The sequence below is a fragment of the Pagrus major genome, chromosome 18 (assembly GCF_040436345.1).
Source record: "Pagrus major chromosome 18, Pma_NU_1.0".
Lineage (NCBI taxonomy): Eukaryota > Metazoa > Chordata > Actinopteri > Spariformes > Sparidae > Pagrus > Pagrus major.
In genome coordinates this window covers 11,027,328-11,051,254 of record NC_133232.1, presented here as the reverse complement: position 1 = coordinate 11,051,254, position 23,927 = coordinate 11,027,328, and the positions used below count along the sequence as shown (strand labels likewise).

General features: G+C 42.8%; 1 protein-coding gene across 1 annotated transcript in view; it reads right to left on the bottom strand.

Annotated features, from left to right (window-relative positions):
• Window positions 1–15,572: 15,572 nt before the first annotated feature.
• The window catches only part of LOC141012892 (alpha-1,3-mannosyl-glycoprotein 4-beta-N-acetylglucosaminyltransferase B), a 45,002-nt gene continuing 36,647 nt past the window's right edge, over window positions 15,573–23,927 (bottom strand). The window contains exons 15-17 of the mRNA XM_073486442.1: window positions 20,277–20,352; window positions 19,044–19,156; window positions 15,573–15,845 (exon numbers count right to left, since the gene is read on the bottom strand). Coding sequence (XP_073342543.1) covers window positions 15,828–15,845; window positions 19,044–19,156; window positions 20,277–20,352 — 207 coding nt within the window. The 3' untranslated portion in view covers window positions 15,573–15,827. The remainder of the gene's footprint in view (window positions 15,846–19,043; window positions 19,157–20,276; window positions 20,353–23,927) is intronic.

Below are 23,927 nucleotides of genomic sequence, written 5' to 3'. Positions count from 1 at the left end.
CTCTGCAGGAACCCCATTGGGAAGACGAGACCCAGAGGACGAAGAATCTGAAGGAGTCAAGGACTCAAGAGCCCCAAGAGTCAGGGGATCACTGGGGGTAGAACAGGTGAGATCTACTATACCTGGAGATTTTAAGGCAGAGGCGTTGGTGGCCGCGGGAAGCTCAAGACCCAAAGGTTGAAGTTGAACAGAGTCTGATTCCATCATGTGAGATGCACAATCTGGGCCCCAGCTCAGCACCTTCCCAGTCCTCCAATTGATGTGAGGATTGTGTTCCTTGAGCCATGGGTGTCCCAGAATGAGGGGTAACTGAGGTGCATTAATAAGAAAAAACTTAATCTCTTCTGTGTGATTGCCGATGCGGATGAAGATCGGGCAGGTGACCCTCTCAACCCTACCCATACCCAAAGGTTGCCCATCCACTGCAGTGATTGCGAGTGGACAAGGAAGATCAAAAATGGGTAATTTTAGATTTCGGGCCAGGGTTGAGTCCATAAAACTACCTGCTGCTCCTGAATCAACAAATGCAGATAAGGTGCCCCAGTGCCCATCCCATAACAATTCAAAGGACAAAAAGGTGTGATTATTGGCCACAGGCGGGGAATTATTAAGACTCGGCAAGACCTCCCCATGATCTGACGAGTCTACTCGTTTTTTTGCATTGAAGGGCACTGGCGGATGAAGTGACCCACCCTCCCACAGTATAGACAAGCTCCACTGCTCATGCGCCTCTGTCTCTCCGCTGAAGTAAGCCGTGTGCGTCCTATTTGCATGGGTTCCTGATCATCATCATTATGGGATCCCTTAGGCGGGTTAGGTCTTTCATGAGGGATGTTGAGCTCCTCTGACATTGGACGGGTGTACGTCTGTTTCCTCTCTCTGTTGCGCTCGCGGATTCTGTTGTCAATTCTAATTGCCAATGAGATTAATTCCTCAAGTGAATCCGGAACCTCACGGGAAGCGAGCTCATCCTTAACCTTCTCCGATAAAGCATGACTGAAAGTGGTTACCAGAGCCTCCCTGTTCCAACCTGATTCCGTAGCTAAAGTTCGGAATTGAATTGAAAATTCTGCTACGCTTGAAGAGCCCTGACGTAACCTAAGAAGGCGTTTGGCTGCTTCCTGGCCACTTACATCGTGGTCGAACACCCTTCTCATCTCCGCCATGAAGAGGGCAGAGTCAGCGCAGATAGGAGTCTGCCTATCCCACAAGGCTGTAGCCCACGAAAGGGCTTTGTCTGAAAGAAGGGATATTATATATGCTACCCGTGCTCGGTCTGTGCTGAACATAGAGGGTTGTAACTCAAACACTAAACTACATTGGGTGATAAATCCCTTACACCTCCCCGGATGCCCGTCATAGCGGGCTGGGGTTGCCAGCTTGGTCTCCTGAACTACAATGGGTCCATGAGGTGGAACTGGAGGGGCTTGGGGAGTTGCGAGGTTTGGTGCTTGTACTTGGGTTGGGGCTGGTCCAGGTGTCTGTAAACATGCAAGTATCTCCCTAAGCATATTGTCATGAGAGACCTGTTGCTCAGCGATCGCACGCAGCATTTGCTCATGAGAGCCTAAAAGGGCTCCTTGTGCGGTGATAGCCTGCCCATGTGCAGCTAGTTTATCACTGAGGTCTAAAGTCTGAGAAGCACTAGCGAAGGGGTCCGCTGTGTCTGCCTTTTGCTGACTCATTCTGTCAGGAAAGGGGGGGGGGAGTGGGACACAGGTGCAGACCCAGGGGTGTCTCTAAGCTATCCCAGGGGGATAACCACAAAAATCGCCGTAGCGATAGGCGGGAAATGGGGGAAAAAACAAAACGAAATTGTCTAGAGCCACTACAGGCTTCCTTAAGAAAACAATGCACCAAAAATGATAAACAGAACCACCACTGCCAAGCAGCTGACTAAAACTAAAATTGTCCAGGAGGCCCAGAAATCCTCTAAATGAAAGGCAAAGGCTGGAGTCACAGCAAACTCTAAAGCACCAAGTTATTCACTAGGAAAAACACACTGACCACAGGGAGAACCTCTCACTGCCTCTGAGGGTGAGACAATGAGTCAGCACAGGGCACTGGAGACTGAGGGTATATGAAGGCTCCCCACACCTGGGCTTAATCGCCGCCAATCAGTGCCACACACACCTGATTGTAGTGAGTTGATTCCCTCACCACTCTCAGAGCAAGATTGAGTGTCCTCACAGTAACCCCTGTTCAGCCCAAATTTTAAACCCGCCCTCACCTCCTCCTGGGGGGAAGAGATCATTTCCCCATATCGGACTAAATAATGAGAGTGAGTCAACTACTTTGAAATATTTCTTAACTTGTTGCCACACACTAATCATATTTTTAGCCATAGGATTCTTGGTGTTATTTTTGAGTTTCTTAAAATTAGCTGAGTACAGGTAAATGGGCAAAGGCAACTTCAGTGTATCATGTTCACCTTCCATTTCTCTCCACAGTGGCACATTCTCCTCAGAGTAGTAGAACATCAGTGTTCTCAGTTGCACTGTCTACTTGGTTTAATAACATAATGGATGTTTTAGATTTATTAATCTTATAACCTGAAATCTTACCGAACTCCCTAATCAAGTCTAGCAGGGCTGGGATGGATTTGTTGGTATTTTTGAGAAAAACAATTATGTCATCAGCATATAAAGCTAAACGGTGCTCCGTCTGGCCTATGGCTATTCCAGAAATGCTATCATGTGACCTCACTGCAATTGTCAAAGGTTCGATTGCCATAATGAACAACAATGGAGACAAAGGGTCCCCTTGTCTACACCCTCGATTTATTTTTATAATTTTTGAGATATTACTGTTAGTCAAAATTTGTGCATATGGTTCCTTATAGAGTAATCTTATCCAATTGCAAAAATTCTCTCCCAAACCAAAGCGTGCCAAAATCTTGAACAAATAAGACCATTCCACTCTGTCAAACGCTTTTTCAGTGTCGAGTGATAGTAAGGCGGTGTCTGGGGCCCCTTTTTGATGGTAAAGAATATTCAGAATCCTTCTGAAATTATGGAAGCCTTGTCTGCCACGAATGAACCCGTTCTGATCCCCCCCAATTATCTTAGTTATTATTTCTTCGATTCTTTTTGCTAAGATCTTACAAAGTATTTTTAAATCTGCGTTTAGCAGACTAATAGGTCTCCAGTTTTCACATTTATTATTTGGTTTACCTGCCTTCGGGAGCAGAGTAATTAATGCTCCTCTTAGAGACGATGGCAAGGTGCCATTTTGGAAGGACTCTGTAAACATTTCTAAAATTGGAGTCAGCAATTTATTTTTAAATTTTTTATAGATTTCAATTGGGAGGCCATCAGGTCCAGGAGTTTTTCCTGCTTTAATACTATCAATTGCAGCAGATAATTCCTCTAGTGTAATATCTTTATCCAACTTAGTCCTAAAGTTTTCTGGTACATTGGGTATATTTATACTATCTAAACACACTTTTAGTTCCGAATTTTCATTAATTATTTCTGAACTATAAAGACCCTCATAAAATTTCCTAAAGGATTCATTTATTTCTGTTGGATCTATAATGGTTTCTCCTTGATCACTCTGCAGTGAGGTGATATCTCTTTCGCTCTGTAGCTGCTTGAGACGCCATGCAAGAACTGTCCCAGGTTTTTCCCCCTGATCATAGAAGGACTGCTTAAGTCGCAACAGACTGGCCATCGCTTTTGATGCAGATAATTCGTTGTATTGTGCTCTAAGCAGCAATAGATTTTGATGAAATTCTGATGACCTTGTTCGATAATACTCATTTTCTATCTCCTTTATTTTCGTCTCTAGGTTTTTTGCCTTTTGAAAAGTCAAATTTGCTTTAGAGCTTGTGATGCTGATTATTTGGCCTCTAATAAAAGCCTTAAAGGCCTCCCATCTCGTGCTTGCTGAAGTTTCTGTTGTATTAGTTTCAAAATACAAACTGATTTGTTCATCCAGAAAAGAGACAAAGCCGGGGTCGGCCAACCATTTTTGTTTGCAACGCCAAATCTTAGCGTCTTTCACTAGCTTTGAGTCCTGATATACCAATGAATTTGGAGCATGGTCTGAAATTAGGATAGCATCATAAGAGCATTCCTTGACTTTGTGTCTTAGCTCTGCAGATATCAAAAAGAAGTCAATTCTTGAATAGGACTTGTGTACACCTGAGTAACACGAAAACTTTAAATCGTCAGGGTTTTCTTCCCTCCAGATATCTATTAAGTTCAATTCTTTCATGAAGTGTTGTATAATTGCCCTACTACGAATGTGAGACTCTACAGCTCCAGAGCTCCTATCCTTCGCCGGATCTAATGCACAGTTAAAATCGCCCGCCACCACACATTTACCAGGAAGAGTGGACAAAATAAGGAATACATTTTGAAAAAAGTTGGGGTCATCTGTATTTGGTGCATAGATGTTCGCCAAGATAATTTGCTCTTTTAGTAAATTTCCTTGCACGATAAGGTATCGTCCAAATTTGTCTTTAATAACCTTATTTACCTGAAGAGGTATTGACTCATGCACCAAAGTAGTGACAGCTCTAGCTTGAGAGTTAAATAATGCAGAAAAGACCTTGCCTCTCCACCTCCTCCTAATTTTCAGATCATCATTGTACATCAGGTGTGTTTCCTGAAGAAACACAATATTAGACTACATTGATTTTATCCTGTTCATGACTTGTTTGACTTTCTTAAGTTTTCGTAACCCCCTGCAGTTCCATGATGTGATTTTTAATTTTCATCTCACTATACATTTGTGTAGTTTGTATAGTAATACTCCCCAAACCTTTTAAGGTGTTTGTGAAAAGTAAAAAATGAAACAACCAAAAGATGAACATAAATAATACTACTAACGAACACTATACCCAAACCATCGCCCATATCCAGGACACTTAGCCTGAATTTCTTTTCCCTATAATCTTTAAACTTCCAGATAGCCTATAACTGTTCCACCACAAGGGTAAGACAGTATCACTGAGCTAAAAAAAACCCAACAACGAATTATATTACCCTAACCTTACACTCCTGTGCTACCATAATTAAACATTAAACATTTTCCTTTCATAGACACCCTCCTTTTACTATGAGTTAAATCAAATTACACTCTCTGAACTCACTTTGTTGATCTAGGAAAATCTGAACAGAGATGAACAAGTGGGTTAATATAACCCCAATTAGCTATTTTAAAGTTAACAAGGTGACAGTACCAAAGATACATTCTGCCTCTTAATTCTTGTTAATAAAGAGAGAAGGAAAAAAGGAAATACCTACAGAGCCTAGATATAAAGTGAGAAGAGAATGGAGAGTAATATAGCTTTAACTGTTACTATAAGCTCTGAGTATGAGCCTTGAACATACTGTAATAAACACTATTTAACAAAGGTGTATATTTAACATTATAGTTTGTGCGCGCTCGGCTCAATCTTGCGCCTTTTATTTTTCTCATCAGCTGTTACCTTCTACTTTGTAAACCACGACACTCCAGATCTTTTCCTAATATTTCAGTCCGGTCCCTCTTCTGACCTGATCCGTTTAATGAAGTCCTCCACCTCGACGTGGTTGTTAAAGATGTGAGACCGTTCCTTATAAGTCACTGTCAGTCGGGCAGGGGGGATGATGCCATATCGGAGTCCCATTGAACGGAGCTGCCCGATTGGGGCCCGATTCTGTGAGCCCTCTCCACCGTTAGCTTTGTGTGCCCCAGCGGGAGTTCCAGTGCGTCTGGTAGCCAATTCTCCAAAAAGGCGCACGCATCTTCACCCTCCGCTCCCTCCGGTAAATTGACAAGCCTCAAATTGGAGCGCCTTGATCTTGTCTCCAGGTCTCCAGATCTGTGTAACTTCACTTTTCCTTTGCCCTGAGCTCAGGCTCACGCTGCCTGGCTGCCAACCGCGGGCGCAACGAGCGGTTGTGATGTTGAGAGGCAGACCACAATGGATTCTCGATTGTTTGCCGTCAGTAAAAGTTCATGTTTTAGCAGTAACTGAGTTGTCAGCTTCTGACAACTACTGCTAAAACATGAACTTTTACTTGCAGTAAGTTGTTAGGGTAACGATCATCTGTTACCCCAACAATGACACGCTTAACATCACTGGGTGCTACGTGCCAACTGGGTGTGTAGGCTGTACTGCTACTGCAGCCAGGCAGCGTGAGCCTGTGAGCCTGAGCTCAGGGCAAAGGAAAAGTGAAGTTACACACGAATCTTTTCTACACATTTGCAGATCAGCCACGGCAGAACCGTAGCAAAAGTCACGTGTAAAAAGACAGCCAGTCGAGAGCTCCTGGCTGAGTTGTAACTGATGACAGACATTTACAGATCTATGTACGCATTTACAGACTACAGAATACAGACATGCGGATTTTTTTACACACACACAGATCTGAACACGCACACACAGATCTGAACACGCACACACAGATCTGAACACGCACACAGATCTGAACACACACACACACAGATCTGATTACACACACACAGATCTGAACACGCACACACAGATCTGAATACGCACACACAGATCTGATTACACACACAAATGATAAAGCACGCACACACAGATCTGACTACACACACACAGATTGAGATACGCATTTGCAAATAGTTTTGCAACAATTATAACTCCATACTGTTAGCTATCTGTTACTGCACAACAAGCATGACCAGACACATCGTGGGTTCATAATGGGGAAAGCAAGAGTGGCTCCATTAAAGCCAGCCACCATTCCCTGAATAGAGTTAACTGCTGCTACCATGGCGGGCAGAATGGACACAATGTGGAGAAAAGAGCTGCAGGTGAAGCTAGCAGAATCCGTATTTTGGACTGATAGCACCTCTGTTCTCAAATACATCAACAATAAGACCACAAGATTCCGAACTTTTGTAGCCAACAGAGTCTCTGAAATTGCCAGTCTCACATCCATCACAGTGGAGATATGTGAACACAGCTAACAACCCAGCAGATTTGGCCTCCAGAGGTTTACCGGTAATGTCTTTTCTAAAGAAAGAAATTTGGATTTCTGGACCTCAGTTTCTTCTTCTGCCTCAGGGACAGTGGCCTCAAAATCCTGATGGACTAGAGGAAATCTCACCAAAAGACTCTGAAGTCAGGAGCATAACCATCAATGCTACTCAGGCAAAGTCAAATGAAATAGATCCAATAACCCGTCTAATCCATCATTTCTCATCCGGGACTGATTTGAAAAGAGCAGTAGCATGGATTCTCAAAGTTAAGAGAACACTTCTACATCATAGCAGAAAACGGAAACAAGCACATGGTGCTCATGCTCAGCTTCATCCAGACAGCACCCACCAAGAAAATCCGCAACGAAAGAAAACAGGAAATCGTGAGGCTCAGGAAAACAGTGGACTCACAGTTGAAGAACTGGCTTATGCTGGGATGGAGATTATTTGCTTTGCCAGAGAAAAAGATTTGTAGATGAAATCTCAAGTCTGAAGAAAGGAATGAATGTTAAGAGGACAAGCCACATTCATAAACTCAACCCCATTCTGGAAAATGATGTATTGAGAGTTGGTGGGCGACTTAGCAGGGCAGCAATGCCAGAAGAGATGAAACATCCTGTTATACTGGCCAAAGAGTTTCATATTTCTGAGCTAATTCTTCGGCATGTTCATGAAGAGGTGGGTCATGGTGGTCGCAACCGTATGCTAGCGAGACTACGTAAGAAATATTGGATTCCTGGTGCCACTGTATCAATCAGGAAAATTGTGTCAAAGTGTGTTGTTTGTCTGCGTTTAAACGCTACTCCTGGACAACAGCAGATGGCAGACTTAACGCTGGACAGAGTCTCTCCTGATGAACCCCCCTTCACATATGTTGGCGTTGATTATTTTGGGCCCTTTGGAGTGAAACGTGGACGGACTGTTGTGAAGCGCTATGGTGTTATCTTCACATGTTTAGCTATAAGAGCAGTTCACATTGAAGTGACATCATCACTGGACACAGATTCTTTCATCCATGCCCTCCACCGTTTTATAGCCAGACGTGGTCAAGTGAAAGAGCTACGATCCGACAATGGCACCAATTTTGTGGGAGCTCAACGTGAGATGAGGGAGGCGATTAAAAGCTGGAATCAAGATCAGATTCATAATACTCTGCTCCAAAAGGGGATCAACTGGATCCTCCATCCCCCTGCTGGCTCACACCATGGGGGTGTATGGGAAAGATTAATTAGATCAGTGCGAAAGGTTCTTAAATCCACCCTCAATGTGCAAAACCTTGATGAGGAGGGTCTTCACACAGTTTTATGTGAAGTTGAAGCCATTCTTAACAGTCGTCCTATCATCAAGGCCTCCAGATCCGAATGACCTTGAAGCACTTACCCCGAATCACCTTCTGCTTCTTAAGACCACACCATCACTGCCACCAGGACCGTTTCAGAGAGAAGACATATATGCTCGCCGCAGGTGGAGACAAGTTCAGTATATGTCATATTTGTTCTGGAAAAGATGGACAAAAGAATATCTTCCCCAACTGCAGGAACGACAGAAATGTTCTAACATCAGACGTAACTTCACACCACGAGACATCGTGATCATCGTAGACGACTCTGCACCTCGAAACTCCTGGCTAACTGGGGAAATCGCCGAGACCATCATGGACAAAAAGGGGCTTGTGCGTCATGTTCAGGTCAAGACCAAGACCGGCTTCCTGAACAGACCCATCAACAAGATCTGTCTTCTATTGGAAGCAGAGGATTTTTTGACAAATCCCAATTGACCTTTTTGACCCCTGACCTTGACCTTACCAACTGCACAAATTAGACTATGGACTTGATTAATTAAGAGTGAGGTGGTGAAGACCACTCCTCTTATAGGACTGATAAACTCTGACCATATGAAAGAAGAAAGAAGATCTACACAAAATATTGAAAATATTGTGTTAGAATATATTGAGTTTGATTAGCATTTAATTATAATAATTACTTGAAACATAATAATTAGGGGCCGGTATTGTAGGAGCCAAAATGTGCATCTATTTTGAATCGTTTACTTTTGTTTAGGCAGTGCACATTATTATTATTTGTCTTGTTATCTTGTTATTTCTGGTAAGAGGAAGTGGGTGTGGTCTCCACATTATTTCACCTGTGCGATTTGTTGGCGGGGCGAGTAGACAAAGAAGGTTGAGTGAGGCCCTATATTTTTTCTTTGACCGTAATTTCCATTTTAATTTTGACCATAACTTTTAGAACTGGACTATGGTTTTCATTCAACGAGTCACAGTAAGGAGCCTGCTTTGCCTCTCAGCGGATTATTTATGAATTAAATAAGCCGCTACATGCACAATTTACTAAATAAACAACACAAGACTCCAATCAGCAAAAGTCCTGTCAAAAGATGGCTGTCTTGTAGTGTCTCAGAGGACTAGTAGTATAGAATTAGAGAATTAAAGTGGCAATAAGAATCAAATAAAACTTATTCAATATCAAATAAAACTAAGAATTTGAGAGAATAAATTTCACAGAAGCAAAAAAGTCATCTCTAAAGAAAAAACAGATTTGCAAAATCATAAAAAATATTGCTCTTTTACTTCCTTGATAGCATGTTCTTTTGTTCATAGTTGACTGCATCTTTTACGATGATCAGACTTGCTCTCATTTGCACCTTTGTGGTTACGCTGCCAGCTTTCTCCTATGCGCTCCCTGAATTTTTGTTTGCAATTCTGGCACAAACCTCTCGTGTGGGTGGGGTTTTCAGGTGTGTGTCCCCATTGGCTAATGGTTGTTTGAGTGACAGCTCAGTGCAACCCATCCGGGTACTTTACCCTTGTGTCATGCCCCCTTTTGGGTGAAAACTAATTTCACAGCATAAAATAAGAAAAACTTATGTTTTTTTAGGTATTAGGATCCGAACTACTATGGCCAGTCAGGCAAGTAATTATATCATATCGTTGCAGAGCAATGATCTGCATCGTTAAATAAAAAAAAAAAAGACAGAAATAGGGGTTGAGTGTCCTTTCAGTCTGCCTCCATCAAAGTGGATCAGCAACTCCAAAGAGTGGCCATAGGTGTCATATCCTGACATATACAACTATCCCATTGAATCATCAGGTGTATATGTATTTCTGACATGTCACACATGTCGTTGTGACACATTAAGTTGCTGTTTTGGTAGTCTGTCCAACATGATGTTACAGAAAAGAAATTACATCGCTAACATTAACACACTTAACAGGGGTTTAGCAAGCTAGCATCCTGCTGGTAGGCACTCATAGACTAATAATTCCATCCTCATCCTTGGGGACATAAGCTACAGTGGGCCTGTCTGTCTGTCTGTTCCTCTATCTATCTATCTATCTATCTATCTATCTATCTATCTATCTATCTATCTATCTATCTATCTGTCTGTCTGTCTGTCTGTCTGTCTGTCTCTCTGTCTATCTATCTATCTATCTATCTATCTATCTATCTATCTATCTATCTATCTGTCTATCTGTCTGTCTGTCTGTCTGTCTGTCTGTCTGGCCATAGTTTTTCGGATCCTAATAACTAAAAAGACGTATGTTTTTTTAATTTTATGCTTAAATTAGTTTTCACCCAAAGGGGGCTGGGATGTGCCAATGAGGACACACACCTGAAAACCCCACCCACATGAGAGGTTTGTAACAGATCATGGAGAAAGATGCAGTCAACTTTAAACAAAAGGACATGCTATCAAAAAAGTTAAAGAGCAATAGTTTTTACGATTATGCAGATAATTTGTTTTTAGTTTTTTCTTTAGAGATGTCTTTTTTCTTCTGTGAGATGTATTTTCTCTCAAATTCTTAGTTTTATTTGATATTGAATACGTTTTATTTGATTCTTATTGGCACATATTTAATTTCATAGAGTAGCAGTTTCTAAACCACTTCTCAGAAGGGGAAACAAGGTTAAATGCTTGAAGTGGGCTAAGAAATACCAGAATTTCACAGTGGATGATTGAAATAAGTCCTATTTACTGATGAATCCAAATAAGAGATTTATTGCAGTAACAGAAGGGTGTGTGTATGTAAGGAGACAAGGAGGAGAGAGAATGATACTACAGTGTTTCAAACCCGCAGTGAAACATGGTGGTAGGCATATTCAAGTCCGGGGCTATTTTGTCTCCTCTGTAGTTGGGACATCTGTACATAATTGACTACAGCCTGTCCAAGGATAAGTACCACTCCATTCTTCAGAGACATGCTACACCCTCTGGTTTGATCTTTGTGGAGAACAGTTCACACTGCAGCAGGATATTGAGCCCAAACACACCTCAAAGCTTTGACAGAACTACTTGAAGACCGAAGACCAAGGAGTCCTGGCTGTCATGGACTTTCCTCCGCAGTCACCTGACGTCAACCCTATTAAACATTTATGGAGGCACTTGAAGACTGAGAAAGTCAAGCATTCTGTGACATCACAAGAAGTTTTGTGCAAAACTGAAACTGGAATTGTGCTGGGATAGCATGTGTCGTCAGGTTTTACACAAACTTATGGAGTTCATGCTACCTCGAGAGAATACTGTCATGAAAGCAAAAGGGGGACATACCAATTACTAAGATTTTCTGAAATTCATGGACATTTTTCAAAGATTTAACTTTTGAATGATTGAGACTTGCCTTTATACATACCTGCATTGAATGAATAATAATGATACGTCCAAAATTCAGTCTTAAACTTGGCTAAAAATTATCTTGAAAAGGTCTCAAAAAGGATTGAATTTAAGTATCTGACAACTGTAGAAAGTCCACTACCCTGTCGCTCTCAGCTCCAAGCTCATTGGTTCCAACTGAAGAAGTAAATCTTTAGTAATGGTTCACAACCATGTAGTTTCAGTCAAAATAAACTACAATGTATATTTGTCTGTCCATGGCATAGTGATAAAGACATATCAGGCTTTTGATACACATACAGTCATTGTTAGTAGAATACATTTATTGTTGGTTTTGGTCTTTTCATAGGATTTGTTTACAATAAGTACAATATAGAATATCACCGGCCTAGATAAGATATTATAAAATACTATACTGTAACTGGTGTATGATATGAGTCCAAGTGTATGAGGAGGGACTGGGTGCTGTAGTGTTGTGCAGTCTGATAGCTTTCAGCTTTCCTCTCATCCTCTTCTCAGTCACTACCTTCACACTGTCCGGCTCCACCCCCACCCCAGAAATGGCCTTCCTGACCAGCTTATTCAGTTTGTTTGTGCCACAGCTACCGATGCCACCTCCCTAGTGCACCACAGCAATGAAGATGACAATGGCCAACCCACACTGGTAGAACATCTGTAGCAGCCTAGTGCACACATTGAGGAACCTGAGCCTCTTCAGAGAGAAAGGCCTGCTCTGTCCTTTCCTGTAGAGGGCATCAGTGTTGTCTGACCAGTCCAGTTTATTGTTTAGTTGCACCCCTAGGAACTTGTAGGTGTCAACCATCCACACCCTCCCCATTTATTGCAACAGGGTTTTTTTTCCAGATGTTGAGCTGTTGGTGGTTCCTGTCACACCGTCCTGTTCTCGACTGTGTCTCTGTACTCCTCCTCATCGTCTGCAATGCAGCCAGAAGTCATCCGAGAACTTCTGCAGATGGAATGTTCACGAGTTGAAGCAAAAGGTGCAGCGGGTGAACATGAACTGTAAAGGTACTGTTGTGTGCTGGTGTTGCCTGTCACCATGTCAGACAAGCAGCCTTGCAGTCTGACATACTGTGACCTGTCTGTCAGGTAGTCCATAATCCATGTCATGAGGTCCTGGTCCACCTGCATCACTGAGAGCTCCTCAGCTAGCCGGAGTGGCTGGACAGTGTTGAAAGCACTGGAGAAGTCAAAGAACACAATCCTGACAGTGCTTCGAGGCTTCTCTTTGTTTCCAAGCTCTGTCATATTCCTCTATAATGCCAACAAGTTTAATTGCATTATTTTTTTCAAAACTTTAAGGGTTTTTACATAAGAAAGAGACTCATGATGAAATTATTCGAGTTGAAAATCTTTACTGCTGTACACTGTATAATTTGTTGAGAACAAAATGATGCAACAATGGTCAGTGGAAACCAAAATCATCAACACACTGGGGGCTTGATTCAAAATCACACTGAAATCAAAGTAAAAGATTTAAATCACAGGCTGATCCAACTTGCGTGAATTTTATCACAGCAACTCATAATGTGACTCAGTAGTGTGTATGGCCCCCGTATGTCTGTATGCACTCCCAACAACTTCTGGGCATGCTCCTGAGGAGTCGGTGGATGGTGTCCCGGGGATCTCCTCCCAGACCTGGATCAAGGCATCAGTGAGCTCCTGGACAGTCTGTGGTGGTACTTGGCAGCGTTGGCTACATAACATTGCATGGGTGCTCAATTGGATTTAGGTCAGGGGAACGAGAGGGCCAGTCAATGGCATCAATGCCTTCATCATCCAGGAACTGCCTACATACCTTGGCCACATGAAGTTATGCATGGTCCTGCACCAGGAGGAACCCATCACTCTGAGGATCTCATCCCGGTACCTGACAGCAGTCAAGGTACAGTTGGCTACGACATGGAGGTCTGTGCGACCCTCCAAGGATATACCTCCCCAGACCATCACTGACCCACCGCCAAAAGGGTCATGCTGGATGATGTTATAGGCAGCATAACGTTTACCATGGCGTCTCCAGACTCTTTCACGCCTGTCACATGTGCTCAGTGTGAACCTGCTCTCATCTGTGAAGAGAATGGGGCTCCAATGGCGGACCTGCCAATTCTTGTGTTCTCTTGCGAAATGCCAATCGAGCTGCATGGTGCTGGGATGTGAGCACAGGTCCCACTGGAGGACGTTGGGCCCTCATGTCACCCTCATGGAGTCTGTTTCTGACAGTTTGGTAAGAAACACGCACACCAGTAACCTGCTGGAGGTAATTACCTGCTGTAGGGCTCTGGCAGTGCTCTTAGTGTTCCTCCCCACACAAAGGAGCTGATACCGGTCCTGCTGCTGGGTTGATGCCCTTCAACGGGCCTGTCCAGCTCTCCTCATGTAACGGCCAGTCTCCTGGTATCTTCTCCATGCTCTCGAGACTGTGCTGGGAGACACAGAAAACATTCTTGCGACCACACATATGGATGTGTCATCCTGGAGGAGCTGGACTACCTGTGCAACCTGATTTGGCTGACGGTATCGCCTCTTGCAACCAGTAGTGATAAGGACACTAGCAGAGCACAAAACTAGAGAAGAATCAGTCGGGAAGGATAAGAAGAGAGCAATTGTCTGTGGCCACCACATGCAAAACCATTCCCTTTTTGGGGGTTGAATCACTTGTGCTTCCTAAATGAACAGAAGAAGTTTAACTGACTTGGTGTTATACTGTGACGATTAAGTGTTTCCTTAATCTTTTGAAGCAGTGTTTATTAAAGCCAGGTTTCACTTTCATATACTTGGATTTATGTTTGTAAAATTTTTCAAGAATGAGGATGTTGTTGACGAGAAAGTCAACTTTGGTACTGTCAATAACAAGTCCATAAACAATGTCTTTCTGAGAGAAGAGTTCAACTTGAAAAATCCATGGGTTGAGACAATCATGTAAACATAGCACAAAAAGTAGCCTCAGTAGCATGTGGAAGAATCATACACAGCCACAACAGCCTGGCACCTCCTCCTCATGCTGGTCACGAGCCTGGTCACACACAGAGCAGGGTTTCTCAGAGACTACCCCCAGAAATGGGAGTGGAGAGGATGGAATGGCCTGCCAGCAGTCCTGACCTGAACCCCATTGAACACTTGTGGGATCAGCTTGGGCGTGCTGTTCGTGCCAGAGTGACCAACACAACCACGTTGGCTGACTTGACAGATGCTGGTTGAAGAATGGGATGCCATCCCACAGCAGTGTGTGACCAGGCTGTGTATGGTTCTTCCACACGCTACTGAGGCTCCTGTTTGTTAAATTAATAAATTGTTAAATTGCCAATATGTCTTGTTTCTTCAGACTTCAATCATCCAATCCACCAAACAACACCAAAAAAGAGTCAATAGCAGAATAAGCTGTTTGGCAGAGAAGATTTGGCAAATTTTTCATGGGCGCAACCCACATACTCAGCTCTGCTGCTCATCCCACAAATGCATGTTCCTTACAAATGTGGCACCATTTAAAAGGGAAATAAACAGGATTTCCAACGGTATAAGATTTATTGCCAAGAAGCATGGTTACAACAAAGAAATAATCTACCAAACACAAATTTCCTTACTTTTTGTGCTGTTTATATCCAGCCATAAAGCTTCAGAATACATACATTGTTAGAATACATGATAAGTAGTTTTAACATCATCACAAAATAAACATTTATTGGTCTCAATTCCAAATTGTTGTCGTAACAATGCATGGGATGGATTCACTCCTTTAAAGATCTTTTTGTGGGTTTCTTTAGCTTTTGGAGTAAAGTCTGGCTGGTTGCTGTTGAAAATGTTTTGACTTTGTCTTTACATCTTCTCGACAGGGAACCAATCTGAACACATTACATGACTATTATTTGTAATTTGGAGAACCTGTTTGGCAGTTTTGTAGTTCATGCAAATGAAGGTTAAAAAAACCCTGACAGTAATACTCAAAAGACAAGATAGTACTGGATATTTTTTTCTTTATTTTTTACAACAAAATACAATGTAATAAATTACTCATGAAGAAGCTCTACAGTTTTAACAATGATCTCTTTGATGAGAGGAGTGTCTATAAACGGATGTGCTGAGCTAGCAATGTGGTCAATTCAAGAGGTGAAATCTCTTCCCTTCCAAAAAAAAAACAGTCCCTCTCATCAAAGTCTTTGTCCAGCAGGGGGAGCAGATTGTTCAGGTGAAGCATTTTAGGGCTTGATGGCAGGTGTATGTGGTGTCCGCTGTGTTCCTCAAACTTTAATGAGTATCTGACAGAAAAGAACAAGAGTGAGTGTTAAGCAAACCTTAGCGGCTGTAAGACCAAACACACACACACACACACACACACACACACACACAGTGCGGATGTATTTGTAGATGACAGTGGAGGTGAAAACTGACCAGTTAGTTCATGTATCAACCACACTGAGCTGTAGCTTTACTAAGGCTTCTTTTTCATCACAAAGATGATCGCACACCAGCTTCTTTTAAAACAAATTACAAATTTAACATAGTTTAATCCTTCAAACAGTGAGGAATAAAGTACAAATCATCATCATTGAAACAGTGACAACAAATTGTCATTTTTACGTTAAAACAAATTTAAGAGGATACAGTGCAACATAAAGTTAATTAATGAGATGTAGAGGTGCTATCAGTGTATTTTTGAACTTTTTCTTTTAACAGAAACAGGCTAGCTATTTGTTCCTGCCTCTTTATCGTAAGTCAGTCTTTATCGTAATCTATCAGTATCCTGAATCCAGCTCTCTACTAGGGATGCTCGATGTATATAAGACTGATAAATTACTGCCCCGATATTGGAAATTTGTTTATAATCAGCCATTTATCAGTATTGGTGAAATTATAAGATAATTAACATTAACTAGTTAATGTGAACTTAAAATTACCATCACTGAGTTTACAAGCGCAGCATCTACTAACTTGGTACAGTAGGAAAGAAGAAGTGGCACATGATTGTGCTAATCATGTCAAACTGCTGCACCTGGGTAGAGCCAATTGCCACAATTGCATTTTGTAACTGTATGGAACTGTTTTAGAGCTGTGGAATATTAAATCATCCATCTCTGCTCACAATATCTTTCTTCAGCTTTCTTACACTCAGGTGTGCAGAAACTACAGGCTAGGTACTTCTTTTAAAATAAAAAAATGTGATATTATCCTATGGATATTAATACTATGAGCAGCAGGTAATTATAGGTTACTGGTATCAGCTGAAAAAAAATCCACATCAGCATCCTTTCTCTCTACGTAACACGCATCAGAAGAAATCAGATAGTCCTACATTCACATTTATTTTATTTTATTTTATTTATCCTATTTTATTTTAATCTATTTTTATTGTATTCTATTGTATTTCGTTCTATTCCTATCTTTATTTTCTATTTTTGCTAAGAGTTTATTTTCTCGTGAACTGTATGCTGCTGGAAATTCAATTTCCCTGAGGGAGTCATCCCAACGGGATCAATAAAGTGAAGTCTAAGTCTAAGTCTAAGTCTAAGCATATTTTGTCATGGTTCGTTTCAGTTTCCTGTTTTATTTTGAAATTGTTCCCTTGTGTGTTGCCGTGTGTGCGTCCTACTTGTCACTTCCTCCTGTGTGTTTTTCCGTTGATTCCCTCGCCTGTTTATATAGCCTTGGTTCTCCCTCCTGTCTTTGTCAGATCGTTTCGTTTCCCTCCGTGTTGCTTCGTTTTCCCTCTGTCTTCGTATGCTGTCACTCCGCCGTTCCCTTTGATGTCCTGTTCCTGTTGCCGTGTCCTCCCAACTTCACCCTACCTAGCCCGTGTTAACCTGTGTTCGTCTTGGTCTGTCTTGGTCTGTCTTCCTCTGTGTTTGTCCGTGTTTCCCCGTGACCACCCTGTGTTCTCCACCAGCTTCGTCCCCAGTGTTTCCTCGTGTCTCCAGTGACTCCTCGTGTCTCCCGTTTGTTATGTTTGTAGTTTTGGTTTCTCTTTTGATTTTGTACTTTGCTTTTGTTTGCACTTTGCTTAGCCTTTAGTTGTTACTTTGTTTTTGTCTAGTTAGTTTCTAGTTAGTTCCCCGTATTTTCTCTGTTGTTTGTCATTCAGTTTATTTATTAAAAGCTTGCTTTTTGTTCCCCCAATACTGCCTCCTGTGTATGTGTGCCTTTGTGTGTGTGTGTGTGTGTGTGTCTGCATGTAGGTCCTCCATTTAAATTTCCCATAAACGTAACAGAACGATCCGACCATTATGGACCCAGCAGACATTGTTACACTTAGGGGCATCACAGACACATGGTCTGCTTGTTTAGCTGGCAGGGTAAAGCTTGAGGATGCGCTTCAGGTTCTCTTGGACTTTGAGAGGGTTAGGCGCTTGCCGGCGCCTGTTCCTGCTCCCCAGTCGGCGGTCCCTGCTCCGCTGTCGGCAGCCTGGCCGACTCCAGTTCCTGATTCTGCCCCTCGGTCGGAGGTCCGGCCGAGTCCTGTCCCTGCCTCAGCCTCAACCTCAGACAAGCCCCCAGTGGATCCATTCTTGGGAACCCGCCTGGCATACAAGGTACCTTCGCCGCCGGCTTCCAGGAGTCTCAGGCTTCGCTGCCGGCTTCTAGAGGGTCTCAGCCTTCGCCACCGGCCTCCAGAGGGTCTCAGCCTTCGCCGCCGGCCTCCAGAGGGTCTCAGCCTACGCCTTTGTCGCCGGCCTCCAGAGGGTTCCAGCCCTCGTCACCAGCCTCCAGTGGGTTCCAGCCCTCGTTGCCAGCCTCCAGTGGGTTCCAGCCCTCGTCGCCGACTTCCAGTGGGTCCCAGCCTTCGTCACCGACTTCCAGTGGGTCCCAGCCCTCGTCGCCGACTTCCAGTGGGTCCCAGCCCTTGTCGCCAACTTCCAGTGGGTCCCTGCCCTCGCAGTCGCCGACTTCCAGTGGGTCCCTGCCCTCGCCTTCGCCGTCGGCCTCCTGAGGGTTCCAGCCTTCGCCTTTGCTGTTGGCCTCCGGAGGCTTCCAGCCTTCACCTACGGCCCCCTGAGGGCTTTTGCCGTCGCCGCAGGACTTTGGTCCTCCTCCCGACCCCCCTCCACCCTCCCGGCTTCATTTGGACTTTGCACTCCATGTAAAGCAGGTGTCCAAGGGCTTGCCTCTGTGCACCATGCAGCTCACTGCCACAGCCACATGGAGTGTAGCCAATGGTAATAATGAAAGTGGAAGTTGTCTCAACAACAGCAACAGAGTGAGGGGTGTCAATCAAGCCTAGTCTGCACATGGCTTGAGAAGAGGCTTAATCAGCCTGTGTAGAAGCTTTAAGGTAAAAATGACTATGCACTTCTTCATTTGATCAAATTTCAAGTTAATTTTTTATTTATGTTTAGAAGCTTCTGTATTAGGATTTAGATTTTTCACAGTGCTGCTGTTTGATTGAGCAGTGTGTTTAAGTACACCCACGCTCACACACAGGAAAATACACACATGAACACACACAAGCTCTCAGGTCAGACCTCACTCAGTAGAGCCCAGACGTCAGCATCAGATTGAACCACCAGGCGCACTGCTGAGATCGGCTGCAATGCTTCTTCAATCTCATCCTCAGCTAGCCCATTCTCAAATGCACCTGAAACACACACATACACAGTAAGAGTTTTTTTATGTGCAGACAACGATCTAATACTATTATAATGCTGTTCAAGTTTTTCACAAATGCACAATTTTGTCCTTAATATTCCAATCTGTCACTTTACACCACCACATTAATTGACATTGAAATAGTCCCCTCTGGCATATCACAAAAACATAATTTTCAGTTTTTAGCAATTTCTATTCTTTTACTAAAAGATCTAAATCTAGATTTGTTAATAACAGTGGATCAGACAATCTCCAAGGTCTGATTGTATAGGATGTTTGTTATGCTAATGCTATCAATTTATTATTATCAGGTATCAACTGTTATTTCAAATCTTATTAGAAAAAAAAACTATTCTTACTCACAATTAATCGGTCACTCCCGGTGGCTTAGTGACTTTAAATTAAATTATTACATTTACATTTAGGGCATTTAGCAGATGCTTTTGTCCAAAGCGACTTACAATAAGTACATTTGTCACAAGAAAGAAACCACGACATATCACCGTCGATAAAGTAGAAAAGAAAAGAGAAACAATTTTCAAGCCCTCATCTGAGCAAAGTAGCTGCTATTACTATTCTTAAAAGCCATCAAGGGTGGAGTCAACATGTTATTGGTGACATTCATGTGTGCTGTGGAGCTATAGAAAGACTATGAAATGTATTGAATATTAGCACAAAATATCTGTTCTACAAATAATGGCACCACCTTTTTAAACTTGTCAATGGAACTCCAATAACGTGTTATTCGTGTTGTTGAGCAGGTTTCATTTCATCATTCATACTGTCACGCAGATTTGGTTTCCTTTGACAACCAGCTTTGTCATACCTTTGTCAGACTTTGAGGTTGTGTAATAATGATTTCCTTTCAACCTTTGTGGAATGTGTTTTAACAAGCCTCACCCACATTTCCACACACACAAGAATATTATCAGTGCTCCATAGTGCTTCCTAATTTCACTAATTAGATGAATCAGTATTTAAAATGTCACCTTTTCTCCTGAACTAGAGCTTCAGTGCTTTATGTTTGGTGACAAGCATGCAATTGTGACACACAGGGATGGCTTATTGTTATTAATATTATTAAAGTTATGAATTTATGTGATATTTACCAACAATGATGAAGCCCTTATCAGATTGTTTGTAGGCAGAAGACGAGCCAGTCAGTAGTTTGCCTTGTGCTGACATCTGAAGGAAGAAAACACAACAGATATCAGGCAGGCTGTGACCTACAACCTCAGTATGAGTGTTTTTCTGCAGAAAGCACCAATAATGTTTTCCGAACACAAACTGATATGAATCAGTCTGACTACAAGTAAAAGCAAACATCAGACCGCAGACTAGTGTTGATTCAGCAAAACCGTGTTGTGAAGTATAACAGTAGAAAAAGCTGTGAATTCAACATTTACATATTATCATCCTGTACTTTTTTTTAGAGAGAGAACACGTCCAAATAGTAGAGAAGAGGCCAAAGTATTCATTTGAGGTAGTATTTTTTTCCACCTGATAAATGTATGTCCAATATCTAAAGAGCCCCTGAAGGGTCATGGCAAGAATTTTTTTAAGAAATACTTTTGCGTTACCTCGCAATACTTTCACATTCACTCTCAATACTTTTGCCTTACCTCGCAATACTTATGCATTCCCTCATAATATGTTTTGCATTCCCTCGCAGTACTTTTTTTCCTTACGCTCCTTCTGAGCCACATTTTTATGGATCAGATGCACCGACCTCTTTGGCCTCTCCCCTGGTCTTCTGCTGCTCCTGTTGGGGTCACTCATCCTCCGGAGCTGCTCTTCACTCAGCCTGTCTGCTATAGACCGGGGAGAGGCTGAAGAGGTCGGTGCATCTGATCCATAATAACGTGGCTCAGAGCTGGCCTGAAACAAGGATGATGAGAGCGGTGAGGGTATAAAACTGTACATTTGTGGGCCATAAAACCGAAACAATGAGCTGAAAGAGGATAAAATGCTCCAAAAAGCTGAATGGAACTTTGGAATCTGGTGATAATTCTTCATGCGGTCATCATTTCAGGCTGCATTTCACATTGCATTTTCATTTAATCCATAGTCGCATAAATATATCGATTAGTGTAGTAAATTAGATTGGAGTTAGTGTAGAATAGTGATTAAAGCACGGCTGGTCACCTTAAAGGATAAGTTAATGCAAAAAGGAAAATATATATATATAATATCTACTCATCTCTACACCGATGAAAAGCTTGGCGAAGTTTTGTAATCCACAAAACATTTCTGGAGCTTCACAGCAAACCACTAGCCCCACACAGAGACTCCGCATTATCTCCGCAGTGAAGGCTTGCCATTTCTTGGCCTTTCTTTGTTCACACTGAACCAAGCAGCTCCGGTGTAAAGCTGCACCAGTGGTCAATTCATACAGCGTCACTGGCGCTGCGATTACATCAAGACGTTGGGATCTGTGTGGTTTTTTCAATGTGTTTCCTCCGGTGTCAGCCTGTTAATCTAAACATGTATCCAGCTGTTTATAATCATATGGATGCAGTTATAATGTGTTGTGATTGAGATCCTGACCCACCATACATCCTGGAAAGTGTCAAAGTTAAATTTTTCGCTCTAAATAACATAATAATATAACTGCCATCAGTAAACAGCGGAGGCTGTCTGACTTTCTCACTCATGAGGAGGGATGCTGTTTTCTGGGGGAAGTCTCGGTTGGGAGGGCTGACCGTCACAGTGATTTTTTTCAAGACAGTAACTACAACAACACAATAGTGGAAGGAGACAAACACATGGTGAGTTAAAGTTAGGGTTACAGAGGGGACAGATGCTGTTTTTCAGGCAGAAATGTGATGAAGAGTCTGTAGGATAGACAGGATGACAGACACACTAACTGCGGTACTTTTTTCCTCTTATAAGTTGCCAAAGACACTACCAGTTACCATATTACTGTTGTTTGGTCCTGTAACGTTGCTTTGTGGGTTGAAGTGTGGGTCATTTCTCTTTTATTTGATGAGTGAAGGATCAGACTGTGTCTGACTGTTGTCAGACTGTGAACACCATCAGACCGACACACCCCTGATCCATGCCTCTGGCTTTTCCATTCACACAGACGTCGGCTCCCCTCTGCTGCGGCTCTGATACTACCTCTGGAGGCAGATCAGAGCCGCAGCAAAATTTCACCCCTCTCCGCATCTGAAATTTTCACACAGATGGTGATGTGGAGAATCAGCGCATGATTCCTGCAGGGGGTGTGTCGATCTGACAGATCCTTCACTCATCAAATAAAAGAGAAATGTCCCACACTTCAACCCACAAAGCAAGGCTACAGGACCAAACAACAGTAATGTGATAACTGTCAGTGTCTTTGGAAACTTATATGAGGAAAAAAGTACCGCAGTTATATGTCAAAAAGCCTCTGTCATCCTGTCTGTCCTACCAACTCTTTGTCACATTTCTGCCCAAAAAACAGTGCCTGTCCACAGCAACAAAGCCAGGTGGCTCCCGCAGTTGAATGGCGGTGATTATGTGACGCGATTCAGAGCATAAAACTTTACCTCACATGTCTTTGTCGCCTTCCACTATTGTGTTGTTGTAGTTACTGTCTCTGGCAACTTTTATAGAAAAAATTTAGTGATTGTCAGCCCTCCCGACCGAGACTTCAATGAACTTCCCCCAGAAAACAGCATCCCTCCCCGCGAGTGAGAGAGTCAGACAGGGTCCGTCTGCTGTTTACTGATGGCGATTATGTAATTATGTAATTTAGAGCGAAAAACGTAACTTTGACACTTTCCACGATGTATGGTGGGTCAAGATCTCAATCACAACACATTATAACTGCATTCATATGATTATAAACACTCAGCGGATACATGTTTAGATTTACAGGTGGACACCGGAAACACATTGCACACATTGAAAATAACCACACAGATCTCAGCGTCATGATGTGTAATGTCACGCCTCTTTTGGATCTGCAGCATCAGCGTGCTGTATGGATTGACACACTGGTGCAGCTTTACACCGGAGCTGCTTGTTTCAGTGTGAACAAAGAAAGGCGGAGAAATGGCGAGCCTTTGCTGCGCCGATAATGCGGAGTCTGTGTGAAAAGGGCTTGTGTGTAATGTGCACTGGTGTGTATGTGAGGAGTGTGTGTGCTGTGTGTCTAATGTTCATTGAGGAGTTGTATGGCCTGAGGAAAAAAGCTGCTCCTCAGTCAGGTGGTGAGTGATCTTAGTATTCTGTATATCCTCCTTGAGGGCAGGGAGAGCAGACTGTTGTGAGGGTGGGATGAAGACCCTCAAGGACTTCCCTAGTCATACAGTTCCTGCAGGCTGCACAGCATTTCGGACCACACTCTTCAGTGCCTTGTTGTCCTTGCTGGTACAGCTGCCGTACCAGGTGATGAAGCTGCCTGTCAGCAGGCTCTCTATGGTGCCCTGATAGAAGTCCCTGACGATTCGGGGTCTCAGGCCAAGGTGAAGTGAGATGTCTGCACAGAGCCCAAAGGATACTAAAAGACACGCACCCCAGCCACAGTCTGTTCACCCTGCTGCCATCTGGCAAAAGACACAGAAGTATCTGCTGTTGTACCACCAGGCTACAGAGCAGCTTCATTCCCCAGGCTGTGAGACTCCTTAATTCATCATTCTACACTCCTATTCACCTCACAAAATTGTTTGTTTTGTAAAATGACAAATAAATTAACCTTATTACCTTGTAACCTTGCAATAAAAGCTAGCTTAGCTCCATTTTCATAGCCTAGCCTATTACATGAGTTTGATCTC